The sequence below is a fragment of the Hyperolius riggenbachi genome, chromosome 2, assembly GCF_040937935.1.
Source record: "Hyperolius riggenbachi isolate aHypRig1 chromosome 2, aHypRig1.pri, whole genome shotgun sequence".
Classification (NCBI taxonomy): domain Eukaryota; kingdom Metazoa; phylum Chordata; class Amphibia; order Anura; family Hyperoliidae; genus Hyperolius; species Hyperolius riggenbachi.
The window spans coordinates 153,995,354-154,020,121 of NC_090647.1; the positions used below are offsets into that span (position 1 = coordinate 153,995,354).

Below are 24,768 nucleotides of genomic sequence, written 5' to 3' on the forward strand. Positions count from 1 at the left end.
TTTGACAGATTTTTACACTGCAGATTGTCTAGAATTATCTCTCTATGGCATGTGAAGAAAAGCATGGAGACCGTTAATGCTTTTGTAAATTAAATTCTTCTGCTACTTGAAATGTTAAATGAGTATGCCAGTGGTAAAGTGATATGAAACTAAAAATGTCGTCTCTGCTCTAAAACATAAAACACACCATAAAACGAATAGGTTTATAACACAAAGTATTTCCAGAGAAGAAGCTTCCCCTGTATCTAGGAGGCGGCAGAGAACTTTCTCTGCTTTGTTTGCTCTTCAAATACTTAAAGGGGCACGACAGCGAAAAACTGTAAAATTTAAAATATGTGCAAACATATACAAATAAGAAGTATATTTCTTCCAGAGTAAAATGAGCCATAAATTACTTTTCTCCTATAATGCTGTCACTTACAGTAGGCAGTAGAAATCTGACAGAAGTGACAGGTTTTGGACTAGTCCATCTCTTCATAGGGGATTCTCAGAAGGCTGAGATTCCCGAAAAAGGATTTAAACAATGATGCTGGCCAGCCTCCCTGCTCCCTACACAATTTTTTGGCAGTTGGACATGGCAACTGCCATTCACTAAGTGCTTTTGAAAATAAATACATCCCGGAGAATCCCCTATAAAGAGATGGACTAGTCCAAAACCTGTCACTTCTGTCAGATTTCTACTACCTACTGTAAGTGACAGCAACATAGGAGAGAAGTTATTTATGGCTCATTTTACTCTGGAAAAATGTACTTCTTATTTGTATAGATTTTCACATATTTTAAATTTTACAGTTTTTCGCTGTAGTGCCCCTTTAACTACAAAACTGACATGATAATTTGTCCAGCAACCCTGCAATGTTAACAATTAGCTTCAGTGAAGTGGAACTTTGAGCTATTAACCCTTCCCGTGACTTCACACCAGTTGTCAAATGATTTTATGCCCCGTTTAATGTTTAAGAGCAGAGATGATATTTTGAGTTTCATGCCACGTCAAACTCAGGTGTTTGACTGACAGCCTCAGACACAGTGCAATGGGTACAGGTTTCCTGAGAGGTTCACACAATGGGCAGATCAGGTTCTACTTGGGATACATTATGTATCATAAACTGTTGACATAGGTACAAGTACAAAAGTCCAGCCCCTGGCATTCAAAGAAGTGTGATTACCTCCTGAGGAGTGGTCAAACTACAACACTTTTGGAAATATTCAAGTCTTTTATAGTTAATAACTGTTGAAGGAACTTTAAAACAATAAAATATATTTTTTTCTTAAAGAGAACCCGAGGTGTGTTTAAAGAATGTTATCTGCATACAGAGGCTGGATCTGCCTATACAGCCCAGCCTCTGTTGCTATCCCAAACCCCACTAAGGTCCCCCTGCACTCTTCAATCCCTCATAAATCACAGCCATGCTGTGAGGCTGTGTTTACATCTGTAGTGTCAGTCTCAGCTGCTCCCCCGCCTCCTGCATAGCTCCGGTCCCTGCCCCCGTCCCTTCCCTCCAATCAGCAGGGAGGGAAGGGATGCAGCTGGGGACTGGAGTTCTGCAGGAGGCGGGGAGAGCAGCAGACTGACACTATAGAGATAAACACAGCCAGCTCTGACAAGCTGTTTGTCAGCAGCGTGGCTGTGACTTATGAGGGATTGCAGAGTGCAGGGTGACCTTAGGGGGGTTTGGGATAGCAACAGAGGCTGGGCTGTATAGGCAGATCCAGCCTCTGTATGCAGATAATATTCTTCAAACCCACCTCGGGTTCTCTTTAAAACTATTGACAAAATAGTGATATAAATTAAATTACAAATATTTCTTTCACTGCTTACTCAATTGAAATGAAACCGGCTATTTATATGGTACAGCAAATTATGAAAAATACACCTTTGTGAGGCACTGTCATTATTCCAATGTTTGTAATTTAAAAAAAAGTTCCAATTTAATATTAAACACTATATGTATCATTTAAATATGTTACACCAACATATGTTCAGCTGCATTAGTGGATATTATAAGCAGCCAGCCTTTTGCTGTTACAGAGCTTACCTGTTACGTGAGGTAAATCTGAGGTAAGTATTACATTTCATCATTGCACAAGAGTGAGGCACAAATATACATTACATACATACTATCTCCATTTGTAGTCCCAGCCCTCAAGGTTTAATGCTAATCATAAAGAGTTTTTGAAGAAGAACAGTTATGTAGCTTACATCCAGATTTTGAAGCTTTGTTTGCCGTGAAGCTGAAGGGATTTGAAGCCTAGAAGCTCGCCATATGTAAAGCACGCAAAGGTGTTTTTCCAATCAAATGTGTTGATGCCACTGATAACAGGGTGAAAAGCTGGTATGTTTGCAGAACAGAAAACCCTAGGATCTGTTTACAAAGATGAACAATTGATGTGTATTCTGTTTCCTCTGGTTATTTTTGCTGACATTTATAAAGGTGTCTATTGAATGTCAGAATCACATGCAGGAAGGTGCAAATGAAACTTCTACATAATGTCTCTGGTAATGTTGCCATTATCTTTACTCTGCACAGTGACTCCCATGAAGACATACAGATCAGTTCTGCGCTTAGGGCAGGGCTGTCCAACTCCAGTCCTCGAGGGCCATATCCATGCCAGTGTTTAGGATGGACTGAGAAATGTGTTCTACTAGATGAACCAAGCCTTTACTGATTCAGTCCCATTAGTTCATTTGAGCTGTGCCAAAAACGTGTGAGGGCCTCGGTCCTTGAGGACTGGAGGTGGACAGCCCTGGCTTAGGGCCTTTTTCCACTATACCAAAAAAAGGTCTGAATGGCAATATATAGCATAGGCACTGTGCACAGTTAGATGAACATATAAAGTTTACATCTGGTACATCATTCTGGAATCTGGATAGAACAGACTCACATTTTTATCTGTAAGGAGCACTTCCTTATTCCTCCTGAAGCTGAAAGCATTTTGCCCACCTCTTCAGCCTGGTTAACCCCCTTGCCCCTCCCTCCCCTGCTGTCTGCCTGCCTGGATCAAATTACTTCTCTTTTCACAGTGTGTAGGAGACAGAAGACACAGGACAACTGCTGCAGCCTATCTTATGTCTGTTTGCTATAATTCTTATTTCAGATGTCTGTCTGCCTGCCTAGGTTAGATCACATGGACACGAGGGGTGGAGTTATGACATCAATCCCCCAGCATCCTTTGCCTCTATGGTTTGGAAAGAAAAAAAATGCCCCAGGCCCAATTTCACAATGGGGACGGGAATTTCAAGATTATATGTGGAATACGGACCCCGGGGGTGAGAAGATCACACTTTATTATGTGTGAGTTTATTTATCTTGGCAACTTATTAGGTTTAAAGCAAACTGTAATTTTTAATTTAGGTACTCTTTAAAGAGACTCTGAAGTCTCAAAAAAACAATCTTTTTATTTAATAAAAGGGTTTAACATAATAACCCTACCTAAACCGCCGCATCCCCGCCGCTCTAATCTAAAGGTGGCCACTAACAGTCCAATTTCTAGCGAAAAATCGTTCGAGCGATCAGAAATTCTGATCGGACGAAAAATCGTTCACTACACCATCAACTAACCAATCATTGCTTCCTATCTATCACGATCACCAAGAAAATCCAAATTTTCGTTCGATGAAAATTCATTCGGGCGACATTTTTTTCACTCGTTCATAATCGATTGTGTCCACCAATGGAGATTATTTACAACCAATCCAACCAGAATTTCTGATCGCTCGAACGATTTTTCGCTAAAAATTGGACCGTTAGTGGCCAGCTTAACTCTAATGTAAGCAATACGGACAGCACTTCTGTGTGAGGCAGAGCTATGAGCTGCAGCCCTGCCTTACATGCGTCTGTCTGCCCGGATCGCCACCTCTCCCCGTCCCTCTTAGGGCATGTACACACTGCTGCGCTTGCGTTGCGTTTTTAAAAACGCATGCGTTTTTAAAAACGCAAGGTCTTTTGAAAAATAATGAAAATCGTGATGACTTGTACACACTGGTGCGATGCGTTTTTAGAAAAACGCAAACGCAGTGCCTGCTGCGCTTTTTTAAGCGCAGCGCATGAAAAACGCATTAAAAACGCATGCGCTTGCGTTTTTGCCTGCGTTTTTCAGAAGTCAGTATCCCACAAGACTCTGCAATGTCCTGATTCCTGTTGAAATGTAAACTAGAAAAAAAACAAAGGATTCTTTGGCCAATCAGCAATTACAAGAAAAACGCAAACGCATAAAAAACGCAGGCAAAAGCGCATGCGTTTTTAAAACTACAGGCACTTTAAAAACGCATGCGCTTGCGTTTTTGCCTGCGTTTTTCAGTGTGTACAGGCAGTTAGTCTTCCTTCACTGAGAGGGGTCGGGAAGAGGCAGAGATCCGCTGCTGACAGACGCGTGTGAGGCAGAGCTGCAGCTCATAGCCCTGCCTCACACGGAAGTGCTTAGAGCAGCAAAATCCACGACCAAGAAAGTTGTGGATTTTGCAGGGGAGAGGGAGGGACGAGTTTGAGGGGATTTAGATAGTTTACAGCGTCGGGAATGCGGCGGTTTAGTTAGTGCTATTATGTTAAACACTTTTATTAAATAAAAAGATGCTTTTTTTTGACACTACAGTGTCTCTTTAAGAGCCATTCCACTAAGAAGCAATACAATTGCAATTAGCTGAGAAGATCCAGTACAACTGATTATTATTCTCCCAAGCAATAAGCAAGGTCGTGTGTAGAGGATGTCGCCGGTACAGAGATTGGACTGTTACCTGAAATAATCAATTATAATTTTGGACAACAGAAATGCAAGGCTTTTCTGCATGTTAGCATACATTGTGGAATTTGACTACTATTTCCAGTCTGCCCAGTTATCTCTGTACAGACATGCATGCTCAGCTCTCCACCAAACAGCATATACTATTCAATGGATGAACAGGAGGAGCAGGAGGCTTCCAGCTCAGGGAATATATAATAGTAATCAGCCGAATAAATGTAGCTGCTCAGACAGTGGGGTATATTCACGAAACTGTGGTAATCAGAATAACAAGCATAAAGTGTTAGAGAGTGAGTAGAGTGTAATGCATTGCATGTAATGTATTGCATTCTGCTCTGCTCACCATGCGTTAAGACTTTACGCATTTAATTCTGATTGCCACAGTTTAGTGAATAAACCCTAATGAGCCAAATATGTTGGGGATTTTTTTATGCATGATTCATGTTTCCATTCACAACAGGTATTATCATGCATACTCAACAGAGCCTAATACTTATGTGTTATGAATGTCGGTTCATGCTCTGCACAGCTTTGTACAGGCAGCACATACCTAAAGTCTGTACTTCGCCTACTTTTCAGAGATTTGACCCGAGGATCTGCTGCTAAACCAAATATTTGGGAAAGAGAAAATCCGGATGTTGGGCACATTCTTCCACAAGAGTGCATTTGTCATCTTATAATGACAGTAAATGTGCTTTACATATATGGAGAATGTTTCGCTAATGAATTTATAAAGGACTAGTGGCCTAAGCCCGTTTAAAAACGGGCTAGGTCTGTACCGCATGCGCGCGCCCGCCGCGCACCCGTCACGCGCGCGCACACATGCCCACCCCTGCTGGCCCCGTCCTCTGGCTCTCGGCGGTGTCTCTGCGTCTTGTCCCTGCACATGCGCAGTGCTAAACAGCACTGACGGACGGACGCAGCGACACAGGGATTTTATAGTATAGGATGACGGGATGATTGGGGCAGATCCAGCAGGGGTGTAGCAATAGGGGGTGCAGAGGTAGCGACTGCATCGGGGCCCTTGGGTAAGAGGGGCCCACCGTCAACCACAGTATTAGCTCTTTATTGGTCCTATGCTGATAATATTTACTTCTATAGATGATTAGAATAGCAGTGATCATTAGCACACTGTTTCCAATCCCCTTCTTGTACCTCTGACACTGTGGTTGTCCTTGATTGGTTTTGGTGTGGCATATCAATTGTTATCTATAGCCTGCTTGGGGGGCCCCAATGCAAAACTTGCACTGGGGCCCACAGCTTCCTTAGCTACGCCACTGCGATCCAGCATACACCTTTATGTTGAGATTCTTGCACCTTCAGCACTGCTTTGGCTTCTGTAACATGGCTGCATCTAATATGGGAATTCTACTCTTTTCAGAAACTGCGCAGAAAGTGCTGCATTCAGTTTTCAACATTCTTGTTTCCCTTCTTGTAAAGAGTTCTTCAGGTTGTTTAATGTTTTCTTGATCCTCAGGGCTGTAAGTCTTGCTGATGGACTTTGATACCAGCATTCCCTCATGATCTTTCTAAGTGCTGATAGAACCTAATAAAAAGAATGTAATAAAATAAACTGTTATAGTTATTCATTTAACAAACACCAATGAACAGCTGTTGTTTCTCCACCTGGAAATACATTTTACATACCCCTTAACATAGTATTTTCTGTACACCTGTGCCCTTATGGGAGTATGAAGAAGCAAAGGAACTGATAATAAACACATCAGCGGACACACACATATGTCCACCATGCTGCCATAACTGAAGGTAACAGATAGGAACTTCCTGTCACTGAAGGTGGCATAACTTGTTAAAGTTAATCTGAGATGGGGAAACAAAAGGAGTTAGACTTACCTGGGGCTTCTTCCAGCCCTCTGTAGTGTGCCAGCTCCCTCGGTATCCTCCCAGTCTGATCTGTTGTGCTGCTGCAGCCAAATTAAAGTCTGAAACCCCTGGGTTACTGCCGCCAACATATCTACTGTATATGATTCACTTTCAGTTTTAGTTTGAGCTTTTTAAAGTGTACCTTAGACGAGTGTATATGTATGATTTATACTTACCTGGCGCTTTCTCCAGTCCCCCGGAAGAACTGTGGGTTCCATCGCCATCTTCCCCAGCCGTTCCGTTCTCCCATCCCAAGCACTGTTAGTTTGGCCAGTTGCGAGCAGCTGTGCTCTTCTGGCGCATGTGTGGCCCAGCAACGCACGCACCCCCATCACAACGGGAGCATGACAAGGGGTGCGTGCGGCTGGGTCTGGCTCTGCATGCGCAGAACAGCGCAATTAGGCAACATAAACCAGCTTAGGATGGGATAATGGAGTGACCGGGGAGGATGGCGATGGAGCCCGCGGTCCTCATGGGGTTAGAGGAAGCCCCAGGTAAGTATTAATCATGCGTATATACTGATCGCAGGTTTCCTTTAACTCTGTTGAATCTCGGGTCTGCCTGTTCAGTAAGCCAGCACCTATTCAGTAGGAGACCTTAGGCAAGTCTCCCTAACACTGCTTCTGCCTATAGAGCGCGCCCTAGTGGCTGCAGCTCTGGCGCGAGTCCGCCAGGAGAAAAGCGCGATATAAATGTTCTGTGTTTGTTTTGTTGTTTGATAGGACATGTTGGGAAAAAAGCAGTGCAAAAGGGGCAGGACAGGAGCGATGGGAAACCGATGACCCATATCTCTGCTCTGCATCCAGCAGTACAATGCTTGAGGTATTGATGCTTGACAGATCATATGTTTGCTGAAATGCATCAAAATAGAATTTTCTGTATAGAATAAGAACCGATAACTTATAACGAATTCCAGTCAGATAAGACTTGGTCGGCATATTGGTTCTGTGTATGACCGGTGATGTGTAGAGATGTCGCGAACCTCCGATTTTCGGTTCGCGAACCGGGTTCGCGAACTTCCGCGAAAGGTTCGGTTCGCGGAAAAGTTTGCGAACCGCAATAGACTTCAATGGGGACTTTCAAAAATAGAAAAAATTATGCTGGCCACAAAAGTGATGGAAAAGATGTTTCAAGGGGTCTAACACCTGGAGGGGGGCATGGCGGAGTGGGATACATGCCCAAAGTCCCGGGGAAAAATCTGGATTTGACGCAAAGCAGCATTTTAAGGGCAGAAATCACATTGAATGCTAAATTGCAGGCCTAAAGTGCTTTAAAATGTCTTGCATGGGTATACATCAATCAGGTAGTGTAATTAGAGTTCTGCTACACACTGACACACCAAACTCACTGTGTAACGCACCGCAAACAGCTGTTTGCGTAGTGACGGCCGTACTGGACTGGTGTGCACCGTGGCCAGAGTGTAGGCCGTGGCGTTTTTCAAGCCCATGTGGCCGCCGGGCTGTGGTAGCTCAATGATAGAACAACAGTGACTGTCCAGCTGATCAAATTTGGTCTGACCACAATGAAGCAACAACCTTATTATCTTTTGTGTGCCACCCCCACCCGAGACACTCAAATAGCCGGTGGTCATTGCTTCATTGTGATGCGCAAGCCCCTTCACCGCGGCAAGGTAATGATCATGAAGGGGGATGGGCACATGTACATGCCTTTTGTTTTGTTGTTGCAGCCGCCCGCAGTGCAGCCAGAAAAATTAGGCAGGCATGTACACGCACCAGAAAAATTAGTGTAGTGTAGCAGCCGCTGCTAGCAGCGGCCTTAAAAATTCAGGAATCCGCCTAGAGTCCTGGACCCTGTTGGTGGTGGCGGAGAAGGCAGTCAAGCGGCCTGCAGGCAGAGATGCTGTGTGTGGGGACTGACTTAGTCTTCGGTCGTGCAGTAGCCCTCCGGGATCCATTCCTCATTCATCTTGATAAAGGTCAGGTACTGAACACTGTCATGACTTAGGCGACTTCTCTTCTCAGTAACTATGCCTCCAGCTGCACTGAAGGTCCTTTCTGACAGGACGCTTGCGGCAGGGCAAGAGAGAAGTTGTATGGCAAATTGGGACAGCTCTGGCCACAGGTCAAGCCTGCGCAACCAGTAGTTCAAGGGTTCATCGTCGCTTTTCGCAGAGTCTACATCCACACTCAAGGCCAGGTAGTCGGCTACCTGCCGGTCCAGGCGTTGGTGGAGGGTGGATCCGGAAGGACTATGGCGAGGAGTTGGACTAAAGAACGTCCGCATGTCCGACATCACCCTGAGATCGCTGGAGCGTCCTGTTCTTGCCTGCGTGGACTTGGGAGGAGGAGGGTTACTGCCAGTGGTACCTTGATTGCATTTGCAGCCACATCACCCTTAAATGCATTGTAAAGCATCATCGACAGCTTGTTCTGCAAGTGCTGCATCCTTTCCTCCATCTGTTCAGTTGGTAACAGGTCCGCCACTTTGTGCCTGTACCGAGGGTCTAGTAGCGTGGCCACCCAATACAGGTCATTCATCTTGAGTTTTTTGATACGGGGGTCCCTCAACAGGCTGGACAACATGAAAGAGGACATCTGCACAAAGCTGGATGCAGACGTACTCTCCATCTCCTCTTGCTCTTCCTCAGTGACGGGACGCATTTCCTCTTCCTCCCCCCAGCCACGAACAATACCACGGGAACGTGGAGCAGCAGAAGCCCCCTGTGATGGCTGCCGCGGTTGTTCTTCTTCCGCCGCCTCTTCCTCCTCCACAGAAACACCTTCCTCATCATCACCATCATCAGAGTCTGACTCTTTTCCTTCCCCACACGACTCCTCTTCTTCCTCCTCCTCCTCCCCCCTCTGTGCTGCTGCAGGTGTTGTGGGAACATCGGGTTCGTGTGTAAATGGCTCCCACGACTCCTGCTGCCATAACTCTTCTCGTTCACGCTCCTCCACAGCTGTATCCACCACTCTACACACAGCACGCTCCAGGAAGTAGGCGTAGGGGGTCAAGTCGCTGATGGTGCCCTCATCGCGACTCACCAGTTTGGTCACCTCCTCAAAGGGCTCCATGACCCTGTGTTACAATCTGCATCTGCTGGTAGATTCTTGCATGTACTACCTCTGCTTCACCAGCAGATGTCACCAGCCTCTATGAATTTGCAGCCTGAACTTTCCTCTGCCCACCAGCAGAGGGTGGACTTTCTGGATATCTCTCCACAGACAGGGAGGAGGCCTGGACTATCACATGGTCTTTCAGCATGGCATTTAAGCCACATCTGAACACTCAGAACTTGCTAGCTCTTTGTTCCTGATCCTAGCCATCCTGCCCTGAGTTCCCTGTTCCTGGTGTTAGTTCCTTGATTCCCTGCTGTATTGATCTCCCGAGTTTTGACCTTGTGCCTTGTATACCGACTACTCTTTGCCTAGCGATTACTGTACTGTTTGATCTCCTGTGTATGACCTATGCTTGCTGACTATCCGTGTGTCTCCTCCTCGATTGTTTATCCTGCATTTATATACATCTATTGTGCTTACTATTCTGGATCCAATGTCCGTGTGCACACAGTTCTATACACTGGACCTACTCTACATAACTCGCTTATGCAGAGAGGTCCTTGTATAAACCCTGATTTTCATACCTTCCTGTATGCTTATTGTTTGTATCTACCTGTATTATTGGTTGCAGTGCATGTATGTGTGTAGAATACATTGCCTGCAAGTCTATGCTGATTGTTTCCATGCATGAGGTTAATGCACAGCATTACTCTATTTTTATTTAATAATAAATTCTTATTATTCATTTATTCCTGGTTTTGTCAGTCTTTTCCTAAACAGTGACATCTCTGCCTGGTTGTGGGTTTGTGCGTTTGTTTCTGTTTGCTCCAGGTGCAGCGCACAAACTCCATGCAAATTATAACACCCTGCATGCATTTCGCATCAGTGTCCAGTTGTTGGGCCACAACATCCGCATCCTCCCAGATTGTGTCCTTGTACTGTAATGATACAGGTAGTGGGTGACGGCTTTCTCCTGGTCTAGCAGGCGAGAGAACATCAGCAGGGAGGAATTCCAGCGAGTCGGGCTATCGCAAATCAGGCGTCTCACCGGCAAGTTGTTTCTACGCTGAATCTCCGCAAAGCGTGCCATGGCCTTGTAAGAGCGCCTGAAATGCCCACACAACTTCCTGGCCTGCTTCAGAACGTCCTCTAAGCCTGGGTACTTGGACACAAATCTTTGCACGACCAGATTCAGCACATGTGCCATGCAGGGTATGTGTGTCAGCTTTCCCAAATTCAACGCAGCAATCAGATTGCTGCCGTTGTCACACACCACGTTGCCGATCTCAAGCTTGTGCGGGGTCAGCCATTGCTCCACCTGTTTGTTAAGAGCAGCCAGGAGAGCTGCTCCAGTGTGACTCTCCGCTTTCAGGCAAGACATGTCTAACACTGCGTGACACCGTCGTACCTGGCATGCAGCATAGGCCCTGGGGTGCTGGGGCTGTGTAGCTGGAGAGGAGATCGTGGCACCAGCCAAGGAGGAGGAGGAGGATGACGACAGCGAAGCGGTGGTAGCAGGTGGAGAGGAGGTGGCTGGAGGCCTGCCTGCAAGCCGTGGAGGTGTGACAAGTCGGTCTGCTGCGCAGCCACGTACTCCCTGCTTGCTGCCATCGGTCACCAGGTTGACCCAATGGGCTGTGTATGTAATGTAGTGGCCCTGCCCGTGCTTGGCAGACCAGGCATCCGTGGTCAGGTGGACCCTTGACCCAATGCTGTGTGCCAGAGATGACACCACTTGCCTCTCAACTGCACGGTAGAGTTTGGGTATGGCCTTTTGTGAAAAATAATTGCGGCCTGGTATCTTCCACTGCGGTGTACCAATGGCCACAAACTTACGGAAAGCCTCCGACTCCACCAGCTTGTATGGTAATAGCTGGCGAGCTAATAGTTCCGCCACGCCAGCTGTCAGACGCCGGGCAAGAGGGTGACTGGCAGACATTTGCTTCTTCCGCTCAAATACTTCCTTCACGGACAGCTGGGTACTGCTGTGGGCAGAGGAGAAGGAACCGCTCAAAGGAAGAGGCGGTGTGGAGGATGGCTGTGAAGGTGCAAGGGAGAAAGTGGATGAAGACGATGCACCTGAAGGAGGAAGAGGAGAAGGAGGGTGGCTTGTCTTTTGAGGGGTGCTGCTTTCTCTCAGGTGTTCTTGCCATAGCTGTTTGTGCCTTCTCTCCAGGTGCCTTCGTAAGGCACTTGTCCCTACGTGAGAGTTGGCCTTTCCACGGCTCAATTTTTGCTGGCAGAGACAACAGATGGCTTTGCTCCGATCTGAGACACACACGTGAAAAAATTTCCAAACCGCTGAGCCCCCCTGGGCTGATGGCGCTACGGTGGCATCAGCAGCTGACGTTGAAGGGCATGTGTGCTGGCTGGCCATAGCTGGCGATACATGGCGCCGGACACTGCCCCCAGCTGTTTCTGAGGACGAGCTCCATCTGCTTCTATCATGGAGTCGTCTCCTCCTACTCCTCTCTACTCCTCTGAACTGTCCACATGGTCATCTCCTCTACCGGGAACATATGTGGTATCCGTATAATCGTCATCATAATCCTCCTGGCCAGCTGTGCTTTCTTCAGACACCTCCTCAAGTGCACCAACTTCAGGTGGTCCACCATCATCCCCATCCACACACGTTACGTCCATATTATCGCCACCTAACTCAGACGTATGAGGTGGTGTACCTGCGCCTTCTTGTTGTTGTGGCAGTAGTGGCTGGGAATCAGTTATTTCACTACCACCACCAAATAACTCCTGCGAAGTGTCAAATGCAGCGGATGTGGTGCTTGTTGTAGCGCTGGTGGCTGCGGGAGATGAGGTGTTCTGTGATAAAAACTCAATCACCTCCTCACGATTTTGGGAAGTGATGGCACGTGCCTTCTTCTGAGCACTGTATTTTGGGGCAGGTCCGCACGAAATCAGAGAAACACCACCTCGCACAGACCTGCCGGTGCCTGGTGGCCTTCCTCTGGGCCTGCCTCTACCTCTTCCTCTACCTGGTTTGTCCATTTTGTCCATCTCGGGGGGATGCTAGCTATATGCAGTGAGGTGGGTTCTCACTCAACACAACCGGTAGTTAGATGCAGTGAGGTGGCCAGGTGGGTTCTCACTCAACACAACAGGTATTTAGATGCAGTGAGCTGGGTTCACTCAACACAACGCTAGGTATATGCAGTGATGAGGTGGGTTAAGTATAAACAACAGATACTGGGTAGTTAGATGCAGTGAGCTGGGTTCACTGAACAGTGAAGGTACTTAAGATGCAGTGAGGTGGGTTCTCACTCAACACAACCGGTAGTTAGATGCAGTGAGGTGGCCAGGTGGGTTCTCACCCAACACAACAGGTATTTAGATGCAGTGAGCTGGGTTCACTCAACACAACGCTAGGTATATGCAGTGATGAGGTGGGTTAAGTATACACAACAGGTACTGGGTAGTTAGATGCAGTGAGCTGGGTTCACTAAACAGTGAAGGTACTTAAGATGCAGTGAGGTGGGTTCTCACTCAACACAACCGGTAGTTAGATGCAGTGAGGTGGCCAGGTGGGTTCTCACTCAACACAACAGGTATTTAGATGCAGTGAGCTGGGTTCACTCAACACAACGCTAGGTATATGCAGTGATGAGGTGGGTTAAGTATACACAACAGGTACTGGGTAGTTAGATGCAGTGAGCTGGGTTCACTGAACAGTGAAGGTACTTAAGATGCAGTGAGGTGGGTTCTCACTCAACACAACCAGTAGTTAGATGCAGTGAGGTGGCCAGGTGGGTTGTCACCCAACACAACAGGTATTTAGATGCAGTGAGCTGGGTTCACTCAACACCAGGGGCGTAGGAATAGACCCTGCAGCCCCTGCAGTTGCAGGGGGGCCCCTAGCAAGTCAGGGGCCCGGAGGAGGAAAGGCTGTCACCACCGGCGTACCTACCGGGGATGCGACTCTCTCAGCCGCAGGGGGGCCCTGCCGCCCGGGGCTGCTCTGGGGCCCGCTCACTGTGCATGGGGGGAGCGCTGCTCTGGACCCCCCAGCAAGGTGCTCAACTGGCGGCAGCGTCTAATAGACGCTGCGCCAGTTCAGTCCCCGCAGCCCCGCTCCAGCAGCCTGCATAGTCTCCGGCAGGCAGAGCAGGGCTACGGCAAGATGGCCGCCGAAGAAGCCCTACACTGGAGACTATGTGTCTCTAGTACAGGGCTTCGGCAGCCATCTTGCCGTAGCCCTGCACTCTGCCTGTCAGCGCGGGAGATGTGCTGCAGGAGGACTCGGGGAGCTGCGAGCCAGATGCCGGGAGAGGAGAAGACTTCTGTCAGGTAAGTGAATTGGTTTTTTTTCACAGGTGCATTTTTTTTTCTAGTGTCTGCTGTCCACATTGTGATTTTCAGGTGTCTGCTGCCCACATTGTGATTTTCAGGTGTCTGCTGCCCACATTACGATTTTCTGGTGTCTGCTGCCCACATTGCGATTTTCAGGTGCCTGCTGCCCACATTGCGATTTTCTGGTGACTGCTGCCCACATTGCGATTTTCAGGTGTCTGCTGCCCACATTACGATTTTCAGGTGTCTGCTGCCCACATTACGATTTTCTGGTGACTGCTGCTCACATTGCGATTTTCAGGTGTCTGCTGCCCACATTACGATTTTCTGGTGACTGCTGCCCACATTACGATTTTCTGGTGACTGCTGCCCACATTGCGATTTTCAGGTGTCTGCTGCCCACATTACGATTTTCTGGTGACTGCTGCCCACATTACGATTTTCTGGTGTCTGCTGCCCACATTACGATTTTCTGGTGACTGCTGCCCACATTACGATTTTCTGGTGTCTGCTGCCCACATTACGATTTTCTGGTGACTGCTGCCCACATTGCGATTTTCTGGTGTCTGCTGCCCACATTACGATTTTCTGGTGACTGCTGCCCACATTACGATTTTCAGGTGTCTGCTGCCCACATTACGATTTTCTGGTCACTGCTGCCCGCCCACATTGCGATTTTCTGGTCACTGCTGCCCACATTGCGATTTTCAGGTGTCTGCTGCCCTCATTACGATTTTCAGGTGTCTGCTGCCCACATTACGATTTTCAGGTGTCTGCTGCCCACATTACGATTTTCAGGTGTCTGCTGCCCACATTGCGATTTTCAGGTGTCTGCTGCCCACATTGCGATTTTCTGGTGTATGCTGCCCACATTAGGATTTTCTGGTGACTGCTGCCCACATTGCGATTTTCTGGTGACTGCTGCCCACATTGCGATTTTCTGGTGACTGCTGCCCACATAAGGATTTTCTGGTGACTGCTGCCCACATTAGGATTTTCTGGTGTCTGCTGCCCACATTACGACATTCTGGTGACTGACTGCTGCCCACATTAGGATTTTCTGGTGACTGCTGCCCACATTACGATATTCTGGTGACTGCTGCCCACATTAGGATTTTCTGGTGACTGATGCCCACATTGCAATTTTCTGGTGACTGCTGCCCACATGGCGATTTTCTGGTGACTGCTGCCCACATTGCGATTTTCTGGCCCACATTACGATTTTCTGGTGAACACTGCCCACGTTACGATTGTCTGGTGAATGCTGTCCACGTTACGATTTTCTGGTGAACGCTGCCCACATTACGATTTTCTGGCCCACATTACGATTTTCTGGTGAACACTGCCCAAGTTACGATTGTCTGGTGAATGCTGTCCATGTTACAATTTTCTGGTGAACTCTGCCCACATTACGATTTTCTGTCCCACATTACGATATTCTGGTGAACGCTGCCCACATTACGATTGTCTGGTGAATGCTGCCCACGTTACAATTTTCTGGTGACTGCTGCTCACGTTACTATTTTCTGGTGACTGGTGCCCACATTACGATTTTCTGGTGAACTCTGCCCACATTATGATTTTCTAAAGGCCCACATTACGATTTTCTGGTGAACTCTGCCCACATTACGATTTTCTGGCCCACATTACGATTGTCTGGTAAAATGCTGCCCACTTTACAATTAATTTACAGTGAAACGCTGCCCCATTACGATTATTTGGCACCTATGGGGGGGGCCCCATCCAAATATTCGCAGGGGGGCCCAGTGATTTCTAGTTACGCCCCTGCTCAACACAACGCTAGGTATATGCAGTGATGAGGTGGGTTAAGTATACACAACAGGTACTGGGTAGTTAGATGCAGTGAGCTGGGTTCACTGAACAGTGAAGGTACTTAAGATGCAGTGAGGTGGGTTCTCACTCAACACAACCGGTAGTTAGATGCAGTGAGGTGGCCAGGTGGGTTCTCACTCAACACAACAGGTATTTAGATGCAGTGAGCTGGGTTCACTCAACACAACGCTAGGTATATGCAGTGATGAGGTGGGTTAAGTATACACAACAGGTACTGGGTAGTTAGATGCAGTGAGCTGGGTTCACTGAACAGTGAAGGTACTTAAGATGCAGTGAGGTGGGTTCTCACTCAACACAACCGGTAGTTAGATGCAGTGAGGTGGCCAGGTGGGTTCTCACTCAACACAACAGGTATTTAGATGCAGTGAGCTGGGTTCACTCAACACAACGCTAGGTATATGCAGTGATGAGGTGGGTTAAGTATACATAACAGGTACTGGGTATATGCAGTACTGGGTAGTACAATGTGCAGCTCCCTGTCACACACACAGGTAGTCACTGAATGTGCTGGGCTGCTGGCAGTGGCACACACACTATCAATTAGCAATGCTGTGCATGCAACAAAAGTGTCAGTTTGACACACAGAAAAAAAAAAAAAGTACAGGATGAGCTCTGACAAGAGCTGTTGCTGGGTGCTATCAAAGCAATAACAATCAGCCAGGAGCAAGCTAAGCAGCCAAGAACCTAACTAATCTGTCCCTAGAAGAACAAGTCTGCAGCAGCTCTCCCTAGTCTGTCTAATAGCAGGCAGACGAGTGACTGTAATGGCCGCCGGAGGCTGCCTTATATAAGGGGGGGGGGGGGGCTCCAGGACTTAGTGTAGCCTGAATGGCTACAATGTGCCTGCTGACTGTGATGCAGAGGGTCAAAGTTGACCCTCATAGTGCATTATGGGGCGAATCGAACTTCCGCAAAAGTTCGCCTGGTGCAGGCGACCGCGAACCCCCGAAGTTTGCCTGGAACCGTTCGCCGGCGAACCGTTCGCTACACCTCTAGTGATGTGTCTGATCGTGCTGCCTGTAAACTTGCACTGCTCGGAATGCGTAGTAGGAGCCTGTACTGCCACATTTCCTATTTAATTATGCTGCTGGCGGTAAACACACTAAATATCTCTGCTTCCACACCTCCTACAATCCCCAAATTTGCAGAGTAGGAAGAGAACCCCCTGAACTACCTCTGTGCCAAATTGAAGCGCAAGGTTTCTGTAACCTATCTCTGGAACCAGTGGGGCTCTAAGAGTTGCACTTTAGCACAGAGGTAGTTTTTTTATTCTATATGCATTTTAACAGGAAAAATAAGACACAAATTGGAAAAAAAATCATTATTTCTCAGATTTCGGCCATTATAGTTTTAAAATAAAATGTTCTCCTGTGGATAAAACCCACACATTTTATTTGCCCATTTGTCCCGATTATTAAACCATTTAAATTATGTCCCTATCACAATATATGGCAACAATATGTTATTTGAAAATATAGGTGTTATTTTTCTGTTGTTTTTTTTTTAGTCCGATCTATAATTCCAGCCCCCATGTAGGTAAAGTAATAGTAATTTACCCTCATAAAATATAGATAAAAAAAGCTGACTCCCTAAGGAGTGTTGTTTTTTTTTGAGGGGGGGGGGGTTGTAGGGGGTTTTGGAAATATAAGTTATTCATTTTATTAATATGTAATTATAGGTTTATGTATATGTATGTTTGTGTGTAATTTTACTTTTTGGCCACTAGGTGGTGCTAGTGAACACTCCTGTTTTATAGGAAGTGTTCACTTTTCTTTTACATTTTACTAACAATGACGGCTTCCTGATTTATGAATGGGCGTGGTCGCTGATTGCGGTCATGTCCATTAATTCCAGGCATTGCGATTGGGTAGAGGACCGCTCTCCGGAACATGGAGACCCGACGGGTAACGGCGCCGGGCGGTAGAGGGGTAAAAACGGAGGCACAGGATTTAAAACGGAGGCTCGGGGGGGGGGGGGGGGGGGTACAGAGGCACAGAGGGTACAAATGGAGGCACAGGGGAACAAACAGAGGGGGTTCAAACAGAGGTGGAGACATAGAGGTGCACAGAAGGGGGACAAACGGGCACTGAAGTAGACAATCAGGCACAGGGGAAGACAGAGAGGCACATAGGGGGACACTGGAGCCAAAGGAGGGCACATGGGAAAGGCAAAGGGGACAGAGATAGCACAGCGTTCCGAACGGATTCAGGTTAAGAACGAACCTACAGTCCCTATCTCATTCGTTAACCGAGGACTACTTGTACTGTATAAGAGTGCTTAAAAAAATCTAAAATGTTTTTAATCATAGATGATAGTCTATCAAGTGCATATAAGAAAATTGTGTCTGGACTCAACCTTTAATAAACTTTACATTATGAATGGTATGGTTAAAATATACATGTATCGTTTACAGACTACAGACACACTGCTATCTCCATGGATGAGATGGATGGATGAGAGGAGCAGGAAGTCCATAGGGGAGATAGCATAGTGAACCTAAAGCAGGAATGCTGCATGATGATTCATAGAAGACAAAAGAGAAATATTAACCACCTTCATGGAGGATACCACTTTCTCCACACAGTGTGACAATGATAGGACCTCTATGTCAGCCATTGTTCCTTTACAGCTGTGTGTAAAAATAATCTTTCCACCAGGCTGTCTCCTCCAGCTCCCTGTCTCTCATGTAGCACAGGAGAATTAGATCATACGGAGCAGCTTCTAAGCAGGGCTGCAATCCAATTACTATGGGCTCCTGCTGGAGGTAGGCTCGGGTGCAGCTGGCCCTGCTGTGGCTCTGTAGTGGTTATACTATTGCATAAATAGGCCTGGTGAAAGGTCAGTCAAACAATGAGCATCACATTGTTAGGGAAACAGCATGGCATGCCTATCTGCACACAACATGGCTGTATCCTGGTCACAAGTGAAGGTTTCCGAGAGCAACCACTGACTCAGTTACACACACTATTATTTCATTTACTTACATTGTCTACACACCACGTATTAGGAATATTTGGTCTCTGTTGGTCGATGCAAACCACTTTCTTCATGTCCTCAAAACTAGGATCATGTGGAACCATATCATAGAATGGAGGCTTGTAGTCTTCCACCATACCTGGAAGGGGAGAGGCATGTTAGCACTGGCTTTTGTCAATTGCCAGAAATAGGCAGACACTGCTCTTTATTACTGCTGTACTATAATTATGCCTGTCTGTAAAAAACTGAAGATCTACTGTGTTGTTTTAATAAAACTGAACTCCAGGCCACAGCTAGCTGTAGAACTGAGATGAATGTTTGTTTTTGTATTACCTACCAAAGATTTATAGCTCTGTCCATCTACTCTTATGATCCAGGTACCGCCTCTGACAGCACAGCCAAGTTCCCTGGCATTATGCTTACCTACTGCATCTGTATTTTGTAATGTGTAGCTGTGTAATGTGCTCACATAATAAAGTTATTAAACGTTCCCCTGTGAGCACATAGTAAAGCAATTAAGGGTCCTTTTGACTAATGCAGCAACATAACATACAGAACTTACAATGAATTCCAATTGAATGCAATCAGGTAGATATTCCCAACTATATACACTATCCATTTAACTAATGTTATCCAAATGACCTGCATAAATCACATTACAGACTCCATAGCAGTCACTTGGTGACACTGAGGCATTGCCCCCCCCCCCCCTCCACGGGAATCACTGTGCCCCACCAAGTGCCCCTCTGCTTAGTAACATTCAGTTAACTATTTCCAGAAGCAGAACTGTGATAGGGTCAGTGTAAAACTCTCCATATCAGCCCGAGTCTATAGTCTATGTAGGCCTTAAATAAACCAAGTGTCTCATCTATTTGAGATGAATACCTCACAATCCTTGCAAGAGCCCTTGTAATAAATGTATCTGGAGGACACTTATATTTGCAAAAAAAATCTCTCTCTCTTGTATGTTCTAACATTGTCAGTTAACAGGAATAGAGTCTGAAGAAGGCTTACATGCTGAAAGCTTACTGTGTTTTTATTTGTATTTATTTTTTAATTAGCCACTAAACTCGAGCTTGTATTTTACAGACAGAAAGGATAATAATCCTAATTGAAAACTTCCTGTCTGTAAAATACAAGCTCTAGTCTCCAGCAATGCTTAGCTACTAAAATAAGGAATTACACACACGGGGCTTGATTCACAAAGCGGTGTTAACTGTTAGCACGCTTGTGAAAAGCCCCTTATCACGCCTAAAGAAACTTAGCGCACGCTAATTAGCGCTCGCACGCAAAGTACCGCGCGCAAAACGGCGCACCCTATGAGCCTATAAGGTTGCATTGGATGCGCCCTAAATGTCGCAGTGGTGCGACGTTTAGGGCGCATCCAATGCGACCTTATAGGCGCATATAGGGTGCACAGTTTTCGTTTCGAGCTCACCGGCCTTTGCTTTGCGCGCGATCTTATTCGGCTTGGTGCGTGCTACTACTTAGCACCCTAGTTAGCACGCCCAAAGCCTTTAGGCGTGCTAACTAGGTTAGCACCAAATAGTGAATCAGCTAATCCCAACTGGTTGCCTCAACTGAAAACAGTCTAGCGTGTGTATGAGAGTAAACTATGTACACACCACTGATTAAAGTCGGCTGAGCCGGAGGATAATGACCAATACAAATGACTCCCCTTTATGGATTTTGCCTCTTTTTCAACATTTGAAAAGGCAGCAGCAGGAGAACTCTATGGTTTTTCAAAGACCAGCTGCAATGGCAGCTATCAAGCAGAAGCTATATCCTCCGACTTCCATTGCTCTGTGAAATAGAGAAAAAATAGAAGTTGACCTTTAATAGTTTATGAGCTCTGGGTCCGAGTGCGTGTTTTACATTGGGCCCCCTTAAGCATTCTATACATAACAATTGATATGGAGCACCAAAGCCTGCCAAGGACATCCACAGTGTCAGAGAGATGTTGGCTTGGGAGGAGAACAGTCTATTAATGGTTACAACTAATCAAAGCACATCTAGAGGTAATAATGTCTTACATTTGCTTTGGGTTTAAGTCAATTGAAGCGCAAGAATAAAAATTATGAAATGCAGCGCTATGCAATCTTCTTGTGATTTCCCTTTTTGGTAATGAATCATCAGAAGAAAACAAATGCAATTGATGGGTGAAATGAACAATTTACCTAAAAACAGACAGAAATGCATGTGGTATAAGACCGAAAAATCGTGATTGTTTCACAGCGCTTTTGTGATTTTTAGTGGAAAAGGGCCCCAAGTCTGTGAGTTGCTTTTGCAATTGTGATAGCATATCACTTCCTATTTTATCTTACTATATTGCAGATATTATATTGGACAAATTCAGCATTTGTAAGCTAGAATAAATGGTTCTCTTTTATGCATGTGTTAGAAGTAGCTTTAAAAGAGCTCACATCAGGCCATTTCTATCTATGTGATTTTTGTGATGCATTTTGATGGTCTGCAAGCTGTTACACATCCCGCATATATTAATCCCCTTCCATACTTAGCGTTTGTCCTGCTCTAGACATTTGTGAATTAAAACTACTTGAAGTGTACTCCATGTGCGCCTGTGGCACGCTGCCAACCCCTTGCTAAATTTATAAATGACTTTCTGGCACAAGTTAAAAGAAATGAGGCCTGCAGACGTGCATAATTTAGACACGCTACTCCTGCCTTCTCTTAACACAAATGAAGTGGAATGTGGGACTTCACGCTTTACATTAATCTAAATGAAGCCTATCCGTAAGATGGATGTGAATGAAAGATATTACTGAACTCCAAAAATTGTCTTATGATTCTTGCATTCATCTGCACATTTATGTGTAACAGAATGCAGGAATCACTGTCACATAAGCTACAAATAGCATTGTAAGGTATCAAATATATCATTGCAGCAAACATTACATCTTGTGTAATGCTTATTTCACAGTGGGCTGGGGCTCACTAGATCGTTTTCTGCAGCGCTTTCTGATCGTTGGCGATCGACAAAGCTCTGCAATGGCGGAACCCTCCACGATTGCAACAGGTTGCATGTAATATTTTTGGTGCGATCCTGGAGTGATTGCATTCAATGGCTGCAGCTCAAATTGTGATTGCTCTGAGAATCGCATTAAAAATCGTAGGACTTCCGTGATTCGGGAAAACGCGAGCGGATTCTAAAATCGGGAAGCCACTCATAGTGAGCCCCGGGCCAAAAGGTTTTAAAGATTCCATGATTTATTTATTTTTTCTCTCCAAAAACATTTCTAAACATTGTGTACATTGAGTAGTCTTAATAAAGCAATAGGTCTCAGGGACTTTAAATGGTATGTGTCAAAATCTTAAGGCATAGATAATTTATTTTTTGTAAAATTTTATAACAGCATTTTGAAAAACATAGATGCACACATAGGTTCAAATTACAGTACACAGATACTGCATGATTGCTAGCATATGTCTTATACATGTATCGTTATTCTAATTGCTTTCCCATTTTAGGGTATTACATGTCCTAAATTGGAAATGCTATATTTGCGTCTAGGTTTTTTTTTTAAACGTTGTAATAAAAATTTATATAACCAAAGAAAAGTATCCATCTAGGCAAATAATATATAATAATGTCACCCTAACCATACAATATTGGTCAAAAAGTTTATTAGGGAACGTATCACAAAACAACATAAAAACAATTAAAATCCCATCAAATACACAAGGGGGCGAGTATTCCACACTGGTATAGTAAATAACAATATTGTATAATGTAATCCGAGGACAGGACATATGGGGATAGGACAAAAAACATTAGCTAACAAACATCAGTAATAACCTTCCACAAACATAGATCATAAAGCCGTGCAATAGATCCACACCATCAATAAAAAGTGTTTAGCTGCTAAGCAGTACTTACTTTTACCCAGTCCTGCAACTCCTTAAAATGGCACAGGAGGCGAGCGGGTTTCCACCAGGAGTTGCAGGACTGGGTAAGGCCCCGTTCACACCTAAGTGGGAATCGCGCGTTTCCTGCTAATTGCAAACCGCTAGCATTTTAAGATCCGCTAATCCTATTCTAGTATATGGCAGTGTTCTCACTGCCACGGTCGCGGGCATTTTGCGATTATTGCTAATCGCAAATGCGTTACCTGCAGCGGTTTGCCAGCGATTCTGGAGCGATCGCGATTAGCATGTATAGAACCGCCAATCGCAATCATTCCCAAAACGCTACTTTGTCCAGTGATTTTTCCGCGTTTATCACGGAAAAAAATCACGCCCGCAAAACGCTAGCGATTACCGCTAGAGTTTTGCGATTCCTAGTGTGAACGAGCCCTTAGAAACTATACTGCTTAGCAGCCATTGACTTTTTATTGATAATGTGGATCTATTGCACGGCTTTATGACCTATGATTGTAGAAGGTTATTACTGATGTTTGTTAGCCAATGTTTTTGGTTCTATCCCCATATGTCCTGTCCTCGGATTACATTATACAATATTGTTATTTACTATACCAGTGTGGAATACTCGTCCGTTTGTGTATTTGATGGTATTTTAATTGTTCTTATGGTAGTTTAGGATACGTTCCCCAATAAACTTTTTGACCAATATTGCAAGCTTATGGTGACATTATTATATATTATTTACCTAGATGGATACTATTCTTTGGTTATAAGAGTCTAAAGCGCCATACACGCTCAACAGCAGTCTTTTATGCAGCACAATTGCTGAACAACTTTTGTTGTGAAACAAGTTGAAACAGCTTAAAAAAGTTATTTGCTATTGTTCTCAAAGCTGATAAGACTGATAAGAAGTCAATCCAACAGTTGCATTGACGTCTTATCAGTCTTAAGGCCCATACACACGTCGGATTTGCGCGCACGACGGGTCGTTTGAACGTTCCATCGTTCGCACGTTTCCGCATGAAATCCGGCGTGTGTACAGACTATCGTTCGGGAGATAAGACTGGTTACCAGCGATCCCGATAGTCTGTACACACGCCGGATTTCATGCGGAAACGTAGCGAACGACGGAACGTTCAAACGACCCGTCGTTCGCGCAAATCCGACGTGTGTATGGGCCTTTATCAGCTTTTTGAACAATAGCAAAGGACTTTTTTTAAGCTGTTTCACCTTGTTTCACAACAAAAGTTGTTCAACAATTGTGCTGCATAAAAGACTGCTGTTGAGCATATTGGGGCTTAACATGTCCATGGCAACGGCCCTTCTTAAGGGCGTATTGCTCGTAATTGTTTGTTTAAGAGTAAGAAAAATGTAGACTTTTTAAATTACAACAAATGACTTATGACTGAAGATTTTGACACGTTATCCCATTTAAAATCCCCAACACCCATGTTGTTTAAATCGGACCTGAACTCAGAACTTCCTCTCTGCTCTAATAGATGGGCAACAGCATAATAATCTTTAAAGGTTATTATGCTGTTGCGCATCTATTAGAGCAGAGAGGAAGTTCTGAGAAGGGCAGTTGCCATGGACATGTTAGACTCTTATAACCAAAGAAAATGCAGTGTCATGTTAGCAAATCTTTCCCTGCTAGTAGCTGAAGCTTTCATTACATCAAAAGACCAGAAAGAACGAATTCAGCCCTGGTCCCTTATCAGGCTTCCTGGAAAAGCACAGCACCCTGCTTTGTGACGATGGCATAAATCTGGCTTCTGCTTCAACAGAACTTCATAAACCGTGTCTAGCAGAGAAGAGTGGTTCCCAGCTTTGACAACTACAAAGACCTTCAAACGAAAGCTGAGAGATGCTTATCACACAGTTGGTTTCTACCAAAACAAAGTGACCTTACAGTATACCTGTCCTTGACCTTACAAATATGAAATCAATCTTTTGTCATAAATATGACTTTCCAATAGGGAGTCGGCCCTTAGAACCCGCTGATTACGAAATTTGGAACAAACTACATGATTTAATGTTTCCGAATTCACGGTAACAACAATAACAATAATATTTATATAGCGCTTTCCTCCCTGGGGACTCAAAGCGCTGT

At 45.3% G+C, this 24,768-nt stretch overlaps 1 protein-coding gene across 1 annotated transcript in view; it reads right to left on the reverse strand.

The window, feature by feature from the left end:
* Positions 1 to 1,889: 1,889 nt before the first annotated feature.
* The window catches only part of ACVRL1 (activin A receptor like type 1), a 118,690-nt gene continuing 95,811 nt past the window's right edge, over positions 1,890 to 24,768 (reverse strand). Inside the window, exons 9-10 of the mRNA XM_068267725.1 lie at positions 18,785 to 18,915; positions 1,890 to 6,283 (exon numbers count right to left, since the gene is read on the reverse strand). Coding sequence (XP_068123826.1) covers positions 6,149 to 6,283; positions 18,785 to 18,915 — 266 coding nt within the window. The 3' untranslated portion in view covers positions 1,890 to 6,148. The remainder of the gene's footprint in view (positions 6,284 to 18,784; positions 18,916 to 24,768) is intronic.